At 33.3% G+C, this 19,572-nt stretch overlaps 2 protein-coding genes across 3 annotated transcripts; one reads left to right on the plus strand and one right to left on the minus strand.

Moving 5' to 3' along the window:
- Positions 1 to 2,730: 2,730 nt before the first annotated feature.
- LOC102595034 (ER membrane protein complex subunit 6-like) lies at positions 2,731 to 8,769 on the plus strand. 2 transcript variants are annotated; one of them, XM_006337939.2, is made up of 5 exons: positions 2,731 to 2,823; positions 3,284 to 3,416; positions 4,481 to 4,676; positions 7,793 to 7,812; positions 8,378 to 8,769. In XM_006337939.2, exons 2-5 carry the CDS (start codon positions 3,301 to 3,303, stop codon positions 8,406 to 8,408), a joined length of 363 nt encoding a protein of 120 aa, XP_006338001.1. In that variant the 5' UTR covers positions 2,731 to 2,823; positions 3,284 to 3,300; the 3' UTR covers positions 8,409 to 8,769. The 2 variants fall into 2 exon arrangements, with proteins under 2 accessions (XP_006338001.1, XP_006338002.1); XM_006337940.2 differs by having other exon boundaries at positions 2,819 to 2,904.
- Positions 8,770 to 9,118: 349 nt separating this feature from the next.
- LOC102595580 (protein REDUCED WALL ACETYLATION 2) lies at positions 9,119 to 15,469 on the minus strand. The gene is made up of 16 exons (XM_006337941.2): positions 15,222 to 15,469; positions 14,238 to 14,329; positions 13,519 to 13,659; positions 13,389 to 13,445; positions 13,245 to 13,317; positions 12,449 to 12,607; positions 11,672 to 11,821; positions 11,326 to 11,581; positions 11,123 to 11,244; positions 10,878 to 10,964; positions 10,716 to 10,804; positions 10,534 to 10,596; positions 10,304 to 10,360; positions 9,787 to 9,883; positions 9,537 to 9,695; positions 9,119 to 9,341 (listed from the first exon to the last, which is right to left on the minus strand). The coding sequence occupies exons 1-16, from the start codon at positions 15,252 to 15,254 to the stop codon at positions 9,336 to 9,338; spliced, it is 1,641 nt and encodes a 546-aa protein (XP_006338003.1). The 5' UTR covers positions 15,255 to 15,469; the 3' UTR covers positions 9,119 to 9,335.
- Between the last annotated feature and the right edge of the window lie 4,103 nt (positions 15,470 to 19,572).

Consider the following 19,572-nt stretch of genomic DNA (forward strand, 5'->3'; position numbering starts at 1 on the left):
GAACTTGATACATTCGGTAGTGTTTATGTATCAAGTATATTTACATTGAACATGATAAACAAAATCGAAGATTCAACAATATTAGGGTTCTGTATCAATATCGTAAATATGAACATGATACATTGCATAACAACGAAAGTTACTGTAGCAGTGATGTATCAGATCAGTGATAACACTAACAAAGACTATTTTAATGTATCATAAAGTTAAAACGAAGGCATTATACATAAATTTATGAATCAAAATCAACTAGATACATAAAAAATCTTAATCTTGGGTAGAGAAAGGTGTTGAAACGAAGGCATTATATATTAAATTATGAATCAAAATCAATTAGATACATTGAAATACGAAGCTTGGGTAGAGAAGAGTATTTAGTAACCTATTCTACTTCCCCCTTTTTTTAGAATCTTTCTCAATGGGCAATTTAGAACTTGGAATACATCTTTCATCGATTTCGAATCACAAACACGAGGGATGAGATCTTCTTTTGTAAACTTAATTGGGTAAGACCAATATTAAACGATGGATCAGAATCCATATGTAACTTTCCATCGCCGTATGACAAATAGCCGATTCATCTCTTCTCTTCTGCTCCTTTTGCTTCGTATTGTTCGATAATTCTTTCTGAAGATTGCCCGTACATATCTCATCCATATATATAAGAAGTTTATAGATGAAAAGGCTAAAATGAATTTAAAAAATCTATAATTGATTAATTAGAAAGAAAAAAGTGGACGAAGAAGAAGATTGGATAACTGGAAAAGAAAAAAGAAAAGATTTGAAATATGAAGAAGAAGATTGGTGAGTTGGAAAAGAAAAAAGAAAAGATTTGAAATTCAAAAATGGAGTGATGGAGATAATTTGTGAGGAGTGATTTAGGCGTGAATAAAGGGAAAAAAAATCATGAGGGTGATTGTTTAGAGTGATGTATCTGAAAAAGTGAAAGAAATTGAAGAAAAGAGGGATTTTTGTAAATTTTTAAAATGGTAGGGAATAATAGAAAATAAGGTAAAAAAAGTTGTGTAGTTAGGTAATTTATCCTTTAGTAAATTATCCATAACATTTTGTAGAAATGTTCAAATAATGAATAGTTTGAGACGTTGAAAACTAAATTAAAAAAGATTTAATAATATATAAGCATAACTCATTATCAGTGGGCGTGAGACGAGATGTTTTATGCAGTACGGGGTGAGACGTAAGTCCCGAGACAGAGGGCTTAAATCTTATGGATCTACGGGGCGTAGTCTCATGTATATTCAAGTTTATAAGTTTTATTACTAAGAAAATAAGCAAAAGTAAAACTTTAATTATTTTATAAATAAATTTTAATATATAACGTATATATAAAAAAAATATTATGATTTTTATTTGAGAAATATATTAATAACCAATAATGAAGAAAAAAAGTATTACAATTACTGTTTGAGAAATATCATTACACCAATAATTAAAAAAAATATGATTTAAAGCAAATTTTTTACGTCCAGGGTTTACATTTTTATGCTTAGATCTTATGCACCAAATTTTAGAACTTATGCCTTATGAATCTACGTCTTCAATTTGCACTCCGTAGCATTTTTGGTACGCCCCGCCTCGAGACACACCCGAAAGAACGTTTTTGAAAACACTACTCATTATATATTGGAAATAGTGATATTTTGAAGTAAGGCTTTCTGTCCTCTCGTTCAAAACTTCAATTAAGTGGTTTTCAACTTTATTGGGTCATAGGACTCCCCTTAGATCCTAAATAATTTTTGATACACCTCGTACACTTATTATCATGCCAAAATAATTTATACTAATTTGTAGTTGCCTTGACACATAAAATAATATCTCCAACTCAATAAATACGTTTTAAATTAATCCATTTTTGTAGAAGCGTTGCAATATATTAAACCAAAAAATGTTGGTTGATTGAGATGTAAACACATATACACTTGTTTATTTATCTTATCTTTGTTCCTTTAAAGTTTAATGTTTAACTCTTTTTAGAAAATAATAATTAATAGTCTTCATTTACTGATAGATGATAAATATTAGGATAAATTAAAGGAGGTCATCTTTCGGTCACTATTTTAATCCAAAATGACCATTTTTTGTTAAAATAGTGACCGAAGGGTCAATTTATTTTTTTTTGTCACTACCACCACTTGCATTTGCATCTTTCGTAGATTTTATATGTAATTATGTATGTAGGTATGTATGTGTTTTTCTTTTTTTAAAAAAAATTCAATATCTTTCAAATTCCAAGTCGAAATTCGTCACTAAAAAACTTTAAAGTTCAAATTTTAAAATTTGATTTATCGTAAAACGTAAATATTTTTAAGTGGCTAATACATCAAAAAAATCGAGACATCAAGAGGAGCTCATATAATTTTTTTTGAATTGTTTAGAGGAAAGTTTGAGTTGATGTTCATTAAAATTTGACACTAGGGAACTTCAAAACTCAAATTTTAAAATTTGATCTGCTGCAAACGTGAATCATTTCGAACGAATAATATATCAAAAGAGTCAAAACTTCGAGAGAAGCTCATATCTAAATGAGATGTTATGATATTTTAGACTTAATATGGTGGGTTCATATCAAAAGATTAACCTAATAAAATTAAATTAATATTTATTAAACTTAAATATTTAATATAAATATATTAGCCCCAACAATATTTGTTTAAAATACCACACTACCAAAAAAAAATAAAAAAATATGTGACATAAATTAAAATGAAAACTAGTTTTTCAATCTTACCGGAGTCCGATTAAAATAAAAAAAATTGATAAGAAAAAGAAGGAGAAATTAGGAGAAGGGCAAAGAGGCTTCAGGTTAAAACCCAAACCCCTTTCTCTTGTTCTTCTTGCCGTTTGAATTTAACAGATCCATTAACAATAAATTCAATCATTCTGGTAAAATTCTTAAGTTTTGCACTGACCTATTTTGTATTGAACTAAGTCTGAGATCCAAACAACAAATTATTATATTGTGTTGATTGAATCGGTCTTTTTCATTACTGAGATTGATTGTTTGAATTGAACTGGCTGTGATTCATGATAGAAAGTTTTAGTCTTTTATGTATATAGAATATTTTTGGTGAATTCTTAATTATGATCATTGTAACTGAAAGAGTTTGAATTGAACCGGATGTGAGATCCATGTATTTCATTATATGATATTTTTGGGTAAATTCGTTGATTAATTCAATCTGAGATAGTCAGTGACCACAAAGTTCAATTCTCGATCTACATCTGAGCTTCTCTATTCTTATTGTTTTGATGTTTGCTGTAGAATTGCAAAAAGTCGTGATGGCTGGGCATGATAACTCGAACGGGTCTACTGAAAAGTCGAGCAGCGGTATGGATGATTTGCCCACTTTCAATCCTGAGAATATGCAAAACAACATGAAAGTTATTCTTTACAGGTTGGTTTGACTTTCACACCATATAGAGGTGGACTGAAATTATAGTTCCTTGATGATTTCAGCTAGTAATAATTTCGCGGTTTTTTTTTTTTTAAAGTAAGGACGTAGGTTGATACAGACTGTCGATGCGAATTTCTTCCTTAATCATGTGAGATTAATGTTAGCCCAACTGAACAAGTGGTTGAAATTAGGGATATGTGTACCTGTAGCTTCAACTCCTTCACTGAGGCATCATTTCGGTGGAATGTCACTAGGATATAAAATAAAGATATGACATGATATCAATTTAATTAGGTAACAAACCTCATGAAACAGCGACAGTGCTAACATCTTTTCATAAGTGGAATAACATTTCTTCATTGGTATGATTATTCTATATTATGACCATTTGTATTGCAGTCCTTGATTTCTTCTTATCTTCCCTTCACCCAAGACTATTACTCCTTGCACTTAAGCAGAAAGTATGTTACCCTTGGTGTAGTTGTATGATTTCCTCTAATGGCTCGAGGAAATGCGTATGGTCCTATAAATGTCTGTTCTTTTACCTCAGTAAAGTCCTACAAGTACATCAATCATCAAACAAACAACCTATACCCCTAAACCAATAACTGCAGATTGTAATCTTATTAATGGAAATTTTACCTTATCAAGTTATAATTTATGAATGAGTTGTAGTTTTTTGAATAATTTCTTTTTGATCAGTAAGTAATAGCTTTTTGAGTAATTGAACAGTTACTACCTGTACCTGTTTTCAATGCTAGAGGAAGTCTTGGGACTATCCTTGTCATTTTGCCTCTACAACAAAGCAACCCCAAGCTCCATAAACTTATCTGTAAAAAGGAAAAATAAACAAACAAATCCAAGCTCTGTGTTGCAACTGTCTATAAAGAAATGTAACTACTCGATCACACAGTTGGATCCGAAGGAAGAATGAAAATATGATTGAGACGAGCAGTCAATCATATGTGAACAAGTAAAATTGGGTTCTATTCGTCTTTCTAAGCTAGTACATTTTTTCCTTGTCATTAGATATCTCCATTTATATTGAGCATTCTATTGTTCAGCCGCACATTCATGGCAATCATTGGTGGTGTCATTGCCGGCATTCTGGGACTTACTAGCTTGACAGGATTTATCTTTTATTTCCTTGTCATGGCAATGACTTCAGTAGCACTCACGGCGAAGGCCAAGTTTTCAATCCACTCCTACTTTGACAGCTGGAACAGAATCTTGCTTGATGGATTTTTCGGAGGGCTTATGGTACTTCTTTACATTCATACTTCTAAATAAGATCTCTTCGTGCATTCTTTGTTTATTATAATCCTTGATCAAGAAATAGTTCATCTACCTTCTCAATCACCTGCATAAGAAAAGGTTAAAGGGGTAGAATATTCTAGAACTGTCTTTCAAAATTATACTCCCTCCGTTTCAATTTGTTTGTCCTACTTTCTATTTAGTCCGTTTCAAATAGAATGTCTCTTTCCTTTTTTGGCAACTCTTTAGTTTCAACTTTCCACATGACATCTTTAAGACCACAAGATTAAAGAACATTTTGGTACATTTAAAAATCTTCTTTACTTTCTTAAACTTTGTGCCAAGTCAAAACAGGACAAACAAATTGAAACAGAAACAGAGGGAGTAATATTTTTTTGAAGCCCTGACTAATTTGTCTATCCTGCTTCATTTTTCCTCCCTGTTTCTTCAATGCCCTTTTGGAAGTTTTTTTCTCATTCATTTTCCTGTTATGAATTCTTCCCATAGCATCTTAACTTTTCTTTCTTCAAATTTCTCTTTAAGTTAACTAATTATTGGAATATATTATTTATTTCGGTGATATTTTGTTGATTAGAATCATGTTATCAGTATTCCTGTGGATCTTCTTAATTATTTTTAGGGTGATGAGTGTTGATTTCTTGGTCTTTTTACTGGGAATTCTTAGGTTTTCTGGGAATCTGTGGAGGGTCGATTTCTAGGTTTTGGTAGCCTATGAACTACCTTTTAGTTTTGATATAGTATCCAACATAATAGTTTCTGATAGACTTTACTGCTGAAATAGTAAATAAAGGAACAAATACTGCTGTTTCACACTAGATACACTGATATTACAACAAGAAGTCTGAAAAACAATCACTAGGACACTGCCAACACCATAAATTACATCCTAAGACATGAATGAACTTTAGTTACATAATACATAACCTATGATTAAACAGATCATAATCTTTCTAGATATTTGAGAGTCTAGAACTCTCCCAGAATTCCTTTTTCCTTTTTCTGAACACCCTCTTTTAACTGCCTTGCCCCTTTTTCTACAGAAAAAACCACCCTGTAACTGTCTCATGATAGTTACTAAATCTTTTACTCCCTCCGTCCCATTTTATGTGGCAACATTTGACCGGGCACGGAGTTTAAAAAATAAATGAAGACTTTGAAATGTTTACCAAATTGCCCTTTAAAAAGTAGACTCACTTTCTCTCTCCTCATAATGTATTGTAGTATTATTTTAAGATTAAGTGAGACCAACAAGGGTAAAAGAGGAATTATACCTTTAAATACTTTCCATATAAGGAAATGTGACATTCTTTTTGGGATTGACCAAAAAGGAAATGGTGCCACATAAAATGGGACGGAGGGAGTAATTGTTTATTTTGGCCTCCTGGAATAAGCTTTTATAACTTGAGTCACATCATTACCCTCCCCTACAAAGGTCACCTTGTCCTCAAAGTGAAAGTCTGGAAATTGTAGATTCTACACCATCGTAGCACCCTTAGTTTCCCCTTCAACTACATCTTTTCCGGTAGACTCAAAGAATTCTTCCATACCATCTTCAGTTGTATTGGGTGCTTGAAATAATCAATAGGTTAAGCTGCCTATTTTTACGACGATGATTGGGGACAAATTCTTCATCACATCTGAAATATAACCCCTGTTGTCTTTTTCGAGCAAATTCTGAATCAGACAACCTTCTGAACTGTTCCTCTGATTATTCTACCAAAGTAGTCGACTTCGTGGCAGTATGAACTAGTGAATTGTTGTTACGACCTACTGATCTGGTTATTGAGTCACGTGTTTCAACTATGTTTGTGACTTTAGGATGATTGGGTCTAAATCCAACTGGTTTGTTGCCTGAACTTCCTTTATTTGGTTCAAATTTAGAACTTTGAACTTGCTGCAAAACAGAAGTTCGATACTCCACCTTTTGAGCCATCTCCTTTATCTCTTTCAATGTTTGATCCCGTAAGCATTACTTCTGCTCAAATTTCCTCTTTCTGCCCATTCAAAAATACGCCAGATTGTCCATCAGACGCTTCCTTCATAGACGCTGACACCTTTTCAAATTCTTCATGAAACGCGGTTATCGTGGTAACCTGCTTCAGCCCCATTAAGACATCATACTGATTGATCTTTTGAGAATGATGAAATCAGTTTAACAACTCCCTTTGAAGTCTTCCCAGGTAACATTGGTTGCCAAGACTCTATCCAATAATCCAATTCAAGGTTTTTCCTTCCAAACTAACACCTGCTGCCTGTAATCTTTCTGCTTCAGAAATTTCATTCACTGCAAAATACCGTTCCACTCTGTAAATCCATCCTAAAGGATCCTCTCCTTCGAAAACTGGTAGTTGTAGTTCCCGAAATTTCTTTCCCATATTTTCCCTGGCCAAGTTGACATTGCTTCCCTCTTTTTGGTTTCCGATGGATCTGGTTTGAGAAAGGGATGCTTCTGCCATCACGGTTCTCTCTTGTGCTTCAATTCTCGCAAGACACTCTCTCATTTCTTGAAACCATCCTTCCAGTTTTCTGACATCTTCTCTTACCCCTGTCAAATCAGTCTCCACTTGTTCGACTTGTCCCTCCATTCCACTAACCATCCTCTAATACCAAATTGATAGACTTTACTGCTGAAATAGTAAATAAAGGAACAAATATCTGCTGTTTCACACTAGATACACTGATATTACAACAAGAAATCTGAAAAACAATCAATAGGACACTGCCAACACCATAAATTACATCCTAAGACATGAATGAACTTAAATTATATAATACATAACCTACGATTAAACAGATCACAACCTTTCCAGATATTCGAGAGGTAGAACTCTCCAAGAATTCCATTTTCCTTTTTCTGAACACCCTCTTCTAACTGCCTTACCCCTTTTTTTATAGAAAAAAACACTCCGTAATTGTCTCATGATAGTTAAAGTCTTTTAATTGTTTATTTTGGCCTCCTGGAATAAGCTTTTATAACTTGAGGCACAGCAGTTCCACTGCTTGATTACTGAGAGGAATTTACTATCTTTGCATGATGATTTCAAATTGTAAATCTAGCTTTATATTTGACACTCGATTGACATTGTTTCTTTTCTTTGCAGTCATTTGTGCTCTTCTGGACGTATCCTTATCTGTTGTAGTCTTCTTAAAGATAAGACATGCATTTTTTCCCTCCCTTAATAAAACTATCTGAACTATTTTGTCCTCATCTCCTGTCCCAAGAAGTATGTCTGTTGTCAAAATTTTAAAGTTTTACTATCATCGCAAATAAGATAGGAATGACTGTACAGGTATTATCAGGTTAGAGTTGCTGTCAACATATTATCCTCTACGTTACATCCTCTCTCCTAAGAATACTAACCGCTCTTGTTGAGGAAAAAATTGTTCGGAACAAAACATATATGCATGATTGTAAGATCTTTTAAAGTGTTCTAAGGGTTCTCAATCTTTTTTGTTTTCTTTTAAGAGAAGACTTTTCAACCAAAAAAAGGTATTTTGACGAAGTTTCTCTGAGAAGAAGTTCTGAAAACTTTTGACCAAAACAAGTTTTTCAAAAGAATTTGCAGAGATAAACTGGCAGTATCAGTGCCAATATCTTCCTTGCATTTCTTGCGTAGTTTCTAAGTACATTTACCATATCATCACTTGCATGGTGTTGTATCCTATAATTCCTTAACACACGAAAGATTTGCGTATGACATTGTGCATATATTCTGAGGATCCTGTGTGAGATGAAGATCTTCTCTCTCCTTGATGGTGGAAGCTAGCTTACGTGGCACATCAAGAAGATGCTAGACATTTTCAAGTTCAAAGTAGTGGTATTCAAAGTTTGCACTCATGATGTTTCCTTTCTTTTAAGTTGCCCGAGATTATTACTGCAGAACAAACCACTGGTTCAAACTTTTGAGTTGGGAGTAGTTGAACATTTTGATCTTGACTAAAGTTTTTGTTAGGTGACTTATATTTGGAGTTCAAAAGCTTGAGTATTTGTATAAGCAGTTAGACATTTCTAATCACTGTTGAATGATATAGATGAGCTGGTTATCTTCGCCTAATCTAATTATTTAGGTTCAAAGTTCTTGCAGTCGATCCTTTTTCTTGATATAAGTGATGCTCTTGAAACGAGTTATACATTCCGACTTTAGGTTGGCTTTGCCTTAAAGATAGACAGATACAGGTTTTGAAACTGCTCCACCTTGATTTTCAGCAGACATGTAATTTATACGTTCCTGTTTGTTCTTTCGTTTTTTATGCCAATATGTTTCGGAATATACAAAACGAAAGTGTGCAATTTTTTAAGTGACATTCCTGGGAAGCAGCATGCCTTTCTGCAGAAATACAAGCTTTTTTATGGGATGAAATGACATTTTCCTTTCAAATATATTACTGTGGTAGAACAATATAAATTAGTAAACTGGGACATCACCTCACAGATAGAAGGTATACATTACAAAATGTGAAAAATACAAACTGCACAATCCAAAATTTGAGTTCAAGAGCCAGACTTTATATACAAAGAATCCTAAACTAAGAACTATAACCCGGTTGAGTATCTCTCTGTTTAATCATTTAAAAAAAGAAACTGTACCCAGTTGTAGCTGGCTCACAAATTGTATCTGCCTTCATATAATGTACGTTACCCATTTACACCTGTAAATTAGAAACAAGCTCATTACAAGGATTGATTTTCTTTCAAAAATGAGAAACTTCCACTTTTCACTAGATAGATGTCAACTTGGAATTTTCTATAAGCATACATTTGCTTTCTGTTCGAGATTTCTGATCATTCTTATAGAAACTTGAGAAATGCAAAAGTTGAAGCAAACACTAAAGAGAATGACTTACCAGCATCTGAGGTACCCTTAGAAATACAGAGGACAAGACATATAGAAGACCTGATACAACTAAAGCCGCAACTATGTTGTAGCCAAGACGTTTATCATCTTTCATGGGAATAAATGTGGATTTCAAAGTGTTTGTCAATTCAAATAATCTGTGAGAGACCTGCACATATATGAAGAAACAGGAAACTGATTCGTTGCGTTTCATTCTTTTCCCTCATGAAAGGCAATGAACAAGAAATTAATCTACTTACTGCAACATATATGGCAGCGGTAAGCATGAAGTTCATCAATGGGTAGTTGGGGATCAAACACAGCAACTTTTTAGGCTGTCCGTCTGGCACACCAGATCTGCGTTTATTTACCTCTATGTTAAATGTACACATTTGTTCATACCCACAATTCATCTTTTTAAAAACAGAAGCAGAACTACTAAGATTTCTTTGTTTCCATAGAATCACATTGTAATTAGTGGTTAGTATGCCAAAACGTTAAGCCAACTCCAGCATTCCGAGGTGACACAAATACCTATTATAATATCTTTTTTCATAACCAGCTCAAAGTCAATTACCAAATAAGATCAGAGTTTGAGGAACATCACACAATAAACAGCCAAAAGTGAAACTTACATTAGTCTTGTGATGACATTATACACATATCAGAGGAAGGAATTAGTATCATGAATCAATAGGAACTAGTGAAGCATACTATCTTAAAAATCATGTAATGGATGTGCAAGAAACAAATTAACCTTTAATTCATCTCTCATACCTTAACCATATATGGATTTGGGATATATAAGTCTCCAAAGTGATCTTCCCAAGCCATCTGCAGGTCAACAAAGCAATAAGTGGTCTGTCTTGAAGTAATAAACAAAATCCAATATCTAGTATCAACTTATACATGTCTGTCATGAATTTACTGGCTTTCAATGCCTTTCCTTGAACTCAAACATATGAAAAATGAACTGTAAAAAAAACTTTTAATGCAAATTTACTTACGCAAAAAGGGTTAATGAGTAGCTACGAAAATATTGGGTAACATTCCGCAAGGATATGTAGACACTGTTAGATAAGAACACCAAAATTTACATTAGAAGGAAACATGCAACACATTATTCACTAGTGGAAGAAGAAACTCCCAAAATAACTGAGCAATCAAGTAAAGGGGAAAAAAGACATACGTTATCGGTATCCAAGATGTGTAAGGATGATATTTGTTATATGTGACCTTCGGAAGCTTGTATATGTACTCATACCAAAGATATCCCATCTGACATTTGTATGATAAATACACAAGGGAGAGAAGTTCGAAAATTCAGACAGCGGCAAAAGAGAGGAGGTACCGTGAGTGACATTAGGGCAACAGCTGCTTTTATTGATATCCTACGTTTCACTTCAGTTTCCTCAAGTTTCTCCATCCATCTCTCTACCTGATATATGAAACTTGAACCATTTATGAACTAACATTGTTAAGGAAAGGAGCTGAAATTTCAGAAAAGGATCCTCAGCTCTGCTCTGACAGTAGCAAAAGTTCATAAGTGGACTGAATGACAGGTAAAAATTGATAAATCTCTGAATGAGAACCTACTGTTGGATGGTAGTATGCATATATCATCCCAATTATCCATATGTAACGATCAAGACCTGAACGGAATTCCCATTCATGCAAGAGAGACTGCTTTGGTTTTGAAGGATCTGGGTCAGCATATCCTAAAATACATACATACACACAGGTGTTAGTAACCAGTCGTGACTACTAAGAACAAAAAGAAGCAAAGTCAAGGTACCAACCAAGGAAGAAAGTAAATGGGCTCCAAACCACTTCAAAGACTCCTGGAACTTCCCACATCAGAATAACAACCAAGAAGCAGGCAATGAATTTAACGGCAATAACTGTCCCATTTTCATTGTATTTGTTGAATATACCAAGGGCCCCATAAACCATCAGTGTGAAAAGAGTGTGCATGGGGCATATATAATACAACATGTAATTGTTGTTAAGGATAACACAGCTAAAGAATACCAAGAAGTTAAGCCTCCACATCATCTGTCCATCAAAGACTAAATCTTTCAGAGGCACTGCCAATTAAGGAAAATTCAATATAAAAGATCTGCAAAGTCAACGGGCAGATACTACCTGAGTGAATCTTGCAATGCTGAAATCCTTGCGGATGTAGTAGTAAGAGAAGTTCCCGAACCCAGTCATCCATACATATGCAGCTATAAAAACTCGTATAGCATTGTAAATTTCGGTGGCAGCAAAGTAGTGATACATTAAAAATAATACCTGTTACAAGAAATTAAATTGTGAGAATCCAGAAGTGTATGGCGGATGCAACAGAAACTTGTAGACAGAAAATAAACTGGCAGATGTTTATGAGAAGGAATACCGTCACTGACTCCAAGTTATTCAAAAGATTGCCTGGTTGTCCAAGTGGTACAGGAAACAAGTATTTCCAAGATGCAATTGCAATTGGTTTACTTTTAAATTATGCCATAATTTTTTTCTGATATAAGTTATGCCATCATAAATACTTCAGATGGACTTCGGTGTTTCCTTACTCAAGCAAGCCCCCCTTGGAGAAGAATTTTGTTCACACTCAGACATCCTATTCTCTCCTAGTGGCCTACAGCCCTACACTAGTATCCTATTTTCTTTTCTCCATTTTCGTGGGAGCTCACATACTCACAGGGGAGAAGCATGTCCAAGTTTTGTCGTTGTGTAGAGCCATTTACTATTATCCAACAATTTCCAATCCCATACTAGTATAATGAGGAGATTCATTATTCACAACAATAGGTGAAAGATAAAGTTACAACATAAAGTCAGATTTCATGCCAACATATGCAGGACAAATCAGGAGACAAGAAATCATAGATTATCAGCTAGTGAATACTTCAAGAGATGAGCTACCTGCATCCATCCTTTCCATTCTTCAGTTTGATGCCGATTCAAATACATTATAGATTTTCCGGAGAAAGGAGATTTATCATGGTGGATCTTAAAAGAAGTGATTGCTGAGACAATGATGAGAAGGAAGTAGAGGAAGATGAAAAGATCACGATTGTAGCTCTGCAAAGACAACCAAAAGAAGAGGCAAAAGCTAGTTAGAACCAAGCAACTGCATATAACCAGTTTCCGGCACATAAATGATACATTAAAGACTAGAACCTTGGAATTTATCTAAAGTTGCAAATGATCTTGAACTAATTAAAAAAATACACAAAATAGAGTTAAGGATTCTTGATCAGTTGTACTTGCTTCTTTATTTTGAAGGAATGTACTCGTAATCCTTGAGTCTGTGTCTCCACATTGTCAAAGGATCTAGAGATGCTCCATCCAGATATAGCATAGAACATGGGCCTATTTAGTTTTATGTAAAATTATTATTGTAAGCACAATAACAGGGTGCTCCAGTGTTGTAACAGTATTCAGGACAAAAACATCACCTTTTCCATCCTAATACTGAAAAATACGTGACCTAAAAAGTCAAACTGTAGCAAACGAGGAAACAGACAAAAAAGGATAGAAGAAAGAAAGCTGCTTCTATCCCTGCTAAATTAGTCAATTGTTCATATGCTGCACAGTTAAACTTATCCTCATGCTTTTACCCCAAAAGGAATGTTCCAATATTTCTTTGGTTAATAATTATAAACAATGTCAATGGCTCATGAAGAAAACACAAAGACAAAGAAAAGGTTTAATGTACCTTTTTTGATTCACCAAACAGATTTGTACGGTCAGATAGGTAAAAGTAAGTCAAAAGGGCACCAAACTCTGATCTGTAGATAAATAGGGGAGATGAGAAACAACAAGTTGAGCCATAGTCTTCAAATCATGAAAGTCCACTTACATTGCTCTCAGAGTTGATCGATTTTCAAGCAAGAAAGTTTCATCCATCAAGAAAAACCTGAGGTGTTTACCTTACATGAGTTCCATGAACTGGCATTTCATCTGATTAGCGTAAATATAGAGTTTCAAACCTAGCAATCTGAGATGTCACAGATGAACTTCTGATTCTAGGCGATGTTGATTGAAGACCACCTCCTTCCAATAGGACAGCTCTATCATCTTCTTTGACTGCTTCATTTCCCAACTCTACCAAATTGATATCAGAATGCCTACTGCAATATGTAAGAGGAACTCTCCAGATTTAAATTAGATTGAAGATGAAAGCCCTCGCTTGGTCAAGACATGCATCACAGATTTGAGGTACAATAAAGATATACACACTTATTTTTTTTTAGAAAAACATATATTCATGAAGAACCTGCCACCTTCATTCACTAATTCTAGGAGATAAGATAGGAAGATATGAATGGGCAGATGAATGAACATACCGCGGACTAAGAAAGGAATCATATCATATTTAGATATCAAGGAACTGGAAAATTATTATTCGCACATCTTATGACACTTATCAATTACCATCATATCTGATTTGATATTAAAAGACGCTTTTGTAGAGAGACAAAAGCACACAAATGAATGCTCCCTAATGTATATTTTTGCAGAGGAAGTGTCAACAACAATAACAGAAGAAATAGTAATAACAACAACAACCATAATAAGAAGCATATTTCTTTATAAGGGGAATTAATAAAGAGCCATCATATAGTCGAGAAATTTTTAAATAAATTGCTATCGCCATACAACAATTTATCTGCCAAAATACATAACCGAAGAGGTTTAATCCACTTACACTTTGGATGATGCTGAATTTTTCTTGTACTCCAAATACTCTGAATATAACCAAGCAGCACATACTGGCACAATTCCAAGAAAAAATGACACCTGTAATTCATTTAGAGGAAAGTTACATTTTGATATATCAATCATCCATTGTCCAAAATCATATGTTGCTCGGACTCTTCAAAAATGTCGATGGGTGCGTGTCGGGTTCTCCAGAAGTAGTTATATTTTTGAAGAATTTGACACGGGTGCTGCATCATTTTTGAAGAGTCGGAGCAACATAGCCAAAATCAACTCATTGAAACCTAGAACTACAAACACTTGATCACATGGCAAAAATCATGTAAACCACCTTCTAACTATAAAACTCTACGACAATGCTATGATATTTGAAACCAAGAAGACAAAACAAGACTCAAAGCTCAAAAGTCCCATTATACATGGAATCAAAGAAATAAAAGCCCAGTTTGAAAATGTAATCAGAAAGGAGTCGCACATTAGAACATCGAAAATGCCACTTACCCAAAAGCATTCAACATCCTATTATGATGTGAAGTGGGAGTAACCCCTTAAAAAATAAAGTTTAACTCTAAGTTCCATAATCAAATGGGAAGTTATGAAACAAACGCAGCTTAGTAAAACAAGTCCACTCAGTGCAAGATGTAACAGAGTGAACAAACACGTCCGAATTTTAATTACGAAATCATAAGAAGAATCAGATAACATTAAACTACTAGTATTTGAACCAAAACCCAAAGTCCAACAACAATGAGAGAATTGAAGTATGTTATTGAACAAGTAAACTTCATCACCGATAACCAGAAAGCATTCAGCAATAGAATACCCAACTTGATAAACCGATTTGCAAAAAATGAGGAGCATTAACAGTGGAAGCAAATATTTGAACTTCATACAAAACATGTTGAGCACAAACCAAATACAAAACCCAAAAGAAAGAAAAGTGGATCAAAATGCGAACCAAAAATAGACTAACCTGACCAGGTGAAAGGGGGCCGTAGATTAGCATTCTCACAATTCAGCACTGAATCAATTGATGATTAGAAGAAAGAAAGAAGAGAAATGATGAGATGTAGTTATAAATCTTTGGTGTTTTGCTAGTATTTATTATACTTCGACGGAAATGGATGGGAGGCTGAACACTTGCAAAAAAAATGGTTAGAAAGCTACCCTTCCGCCTTTAATGATTCTTATAACTGGGTTATGTTATTCCATAATCAATCACATTTTAAGCTAATCAAAAACACTTTATCTTGCTTCTTCTCTTTTTCTTATAAGTAAGTACTAAATATTCAAATTTACCCTCAATATAGTATATGTTTCTATTGAAATAAATTTTATTTTTATCTTGGTTTGTTAATTAGCATCATTTTAATATTTTTTTATATAATTTTAAAATATATAAATTTTAGCTTTCAAAATTTAAATTATAATACATAAATTAGATTTAAAATATATATATATATATATATACAAAAAAAAGAATATTCATGTATAGATGAGTGAATAGCAGGTACTACCGACACAAGTCAAATTGTCAATTAATTTAAAGATTGCAACATCATGCACCTTAAGGCGTGAGATTTCAATTGTAGCAAAACTCGTGTCCTTTTCTACCACTATTCACCTACAATATTACTTTAAAAGAATTTTTAAAATTATTTTAAGTCATTAATTATGGTGATTTATAGTACTTTATAATTTAAAATATATAAATATTCTTTTATGTATTTATTCATCTGTTTCAATTTATGTAGTACATATGAAATTTGAAAAGTCAATCAAATATGTTATGGGTCTAATATATATTATTTCCCTATCCCAACTTATATGACACGTATAGAATTTCAAGAATCAATAAAATAAAATTATTTTAATTCATAATACTTTCAACATACAAACATATAAATTATTGAAAATGTATTTACTCCCTTTAATCCAATATGTGGCACAGATAAAATTTAAAGAGTCAGTTTTATTTGATCGTAAATTTTTATATGTTTTTAAAAATATTTTAAGTAGTTAACCATTGTGATTTGTAATATTTTTTTACGTAATTTCTAAATATATAAGTTATTATAGATTCTTTTTTGATAACTCAATACCTAAATAACAAAAGTGCCCTTTAATGCAATTTTAATTTCAAGAAAGGAAAAAGATAATTATTCTCGATCTGGTGCACGACAATAACCCAAGGCGTATGTGGTGAAACTCCATAGTGCCTACATGGCAAATAGACAGCAAAGGAAAGCAGTGGATAAAATTCAGCAATCGAATACAAGCTAATTGCGATCCATCAGAGATGACGAGTATAGAGCAAGATCTTATGAGGTTAACCATCTTGTAGTGGCGGCGAATCCAAGAGGCGGTATTCCTTATCTTGCATCTTCCTCAATGTCGACTTTTGATTTGAACGCGCTTGAAAAGTGGTTTTCACACTTTACTTCTTGCTTTCCTTCGTTGTGAACTTTATAGGCGATACATTGACATTCATGGATTATTTCTTGTAATTCCTGGGCACAAATTTGCTCCATCTCTTGGGTTTCTGCTTGTCCCTTCCTTTGCGAGGTTCATGGACAAATGTCATATCCTTTTCGGTAGAGGACATGCTTAACTCCATATCATGAGCGTGAGTAGCTAAATCTTTGAAAGATGTTGGCCTTATTCTTTATAATAGATATGATTTTTTTACTCTATAATATAAAAGTAGATTGAATTTAGAAAATTATGTAACTTAGATATATCTATATAAGTTACATAATCTTTCAAATTTAATCTACTTATACAAAACCCCAATTCATAAAGAAATACAAAAACACAATAGACACTTAAAATAGATTGAGATACATCTGACTTTTCTTTACAAATACCCAAATCATAAACAACGTGAAAAACATAAATATATTGAAAATCAAAACACGTGCACATCAATCTTTGTTAAAAAATATCAATATATTAAAAAATTATTTAGAAAAAAATCCAAACCTATATGTTAGACTCCACTACGTCTTGTTGCACTACTCGTGTATTTGAGTTCAGTTGTATATCTGATCTGTTAAATAAAATTTAAAGTAATTTGCCATTTTGATTGGATCGTTCCTAAAATGAGATCTATTTTCGACTTCAATATTGGTTGATGAAGTTTGAAATCATGCACCCATTACAAAATTCTTAATGAAAACAAACAAATAAAAATTGTATAAACAACTTCAAACATTGCTCTATAGATAAAGAACTCATACTATTTTGTGAATTGTGTGTAACACCCATTACTTAAATAAGGGCAGAAAAGTCTTTAATTTTTTCTTTTTTTTTATAATAAAAAGAGGAAGAAAGTGGAAAGGAAACCTAATTAAATTGATTTTTGAAAAAAAAGAGGAGGGCTTCAGCCCACTTCCTGCGTATGTACATGAAAGGCTCTAATAGTAGACTCTTTTAAGTTATTCCCTTCAGCTACTTGGTAAATTTGAAGGAAAACATACAAGAAGCTTCTATCTTGCTCCTCTGTAAAGGATCAACGAAGATAAATTAAAAGCTTCAATTCGTAATGAAAGAGAGAAGGAGAAAAGAAAAGTAAATTTTCTGAACTTAGTTTAAAGATTTAAATTCACAGATTTCATGACTATAGAATTAGGATTGTAAGTTTAAGAAAATAAGGGTTAAAGAGATAAAAGAATCTGTTAAATTCTTAGCATTCGAGTGAGTACGTTTAATGATTGGACAAAGTTTTTATATTTTAGGATAGATGAAAGAAAAGTAGAAGGACAATATGTAACACCCCGTATTCGAAACAAACCAAAATACAGATTTCGAGAAGTTGCAGGTACAACTTACGGTCACCATCCACGGACCGTAGGTCAGACCACGGCCCGTGCTGGTGGTCCGTGGTTGACCACTACAACCCCTCCCCAAACCAGCTCAGAAAATTGGCTAAGTCCCGACTCACGGACAGACCCACGGTCCGTAGATCAGACCACGGCCCGTGGTCTGTGTCCGTGGATCGAGACTTCCCTTACCCAACCTCTGACACAAACTACGGTCGACCAGCACGATTTTTATTTATAGTTATTTAAGATGAACTCGCTTTTATAAGACATGTTTATTGATACTTGAGATATGATTACCGTTATCGAAAGAGTTTAACATTTACTTGAAAAATTAATATTTTGACATATGTTTTTGGTTAAAATTTCATAAACTATGATTTGATAAGAACCTAAATGTCTTATAAAATTTTGAAATGTTTCTACTGATTACAAAGAAAAGTATAAATGGGAGTAGACCTTGACGAATCTTGTAGCTAACAACGGGTTCGTTAGACCTGGTGCACCTTGTAGCTACAGATTACCGATATAGCCCTTACTAGTGGAAAGATAAAACTAGCATACTTTTACCGACATCCCTTGAGTAGGGATCTACTGATATGAGTGTTTAACTCATTTATGAGGAGTTTACTGTCATTGGTTACTTCTTAAAGAAGAAGGCCACACTGATTACATGATTTGAAACCTCCCAAATATAAGATTTGCTATGAAAGTGTTTTTATGAGTTTATTTCTAAAAGTTCACATTGATTTTGTTTATATGAGACAAATAAGATTGATTATTGTTATCGTTTCTGAAAGGACACATTGATTCATTATTTCTAAAAGTTCACATTGATTTTGCTTATATGAGACAAATAAGATTGATTATTGTTATCGTTTCTGAAAGGACACATTGATTCATCATTTTGATTATCATACTAACATGTTTTCTGACTTGTCCCTCATTAAATTGATTTTGGTTAGGTGTTATTACTTACTGAGCTTACGTCTCACTCCTTGCTAAATGTTTTTACAGAGAACTCAAGTGGTATTGACGGGCATTTCATTAACTAAAGAGTGTGATCTGATAGCATCTAGTGAGCCCTGCTTCGCTCGACAAGAGATTTATCAAATTGTTATTTTCTCTGTTTTAAACTTTTAGAGTCGCTACATTTGTCAATCATTTATTATAGTCATGATTATTCGTTCGTGTTGTAGTCAAATGATTAATTTTAAACTTCTTTTCGTAATTGGAGAAGAATTGATATAATTGTTTAACGATTGAATTGTTGATGAATATTGAGTCATGAGTTAGGAATGTTATTAGCTGCATGTATTTATTGATTTCTAAGACAAGGAAAAATTGATAGGCCAAAAAACAAAGGAAATTCTACCCGATTTTCTGTGAATTTATGTTAAGGCTTGGTTTGAGATTGTTTCCCCTTAGCCCCGGTCACAAACCTAATTTGCATCGTGACATTGTGAGACATTGCTCTATGGATAAAGACTAACTTCAAACAAT

This window comes from Solanum tuberosum, unplaced genomic scaffold (assembly GCF_000226075.1).
Source record: "Solanum tuberosum cultivar DM 1-3 516 R44 unplaced genomic scaffold, SolTub_3.0 scf00001, whole genome shotgun sequence".
Lineage (NCBI taxonomy): Eukaryota > Viridiplantae > Streptophyta > Magnoliopsida > Solanales > Solanaceae > Solanum > Solanum tuberosum.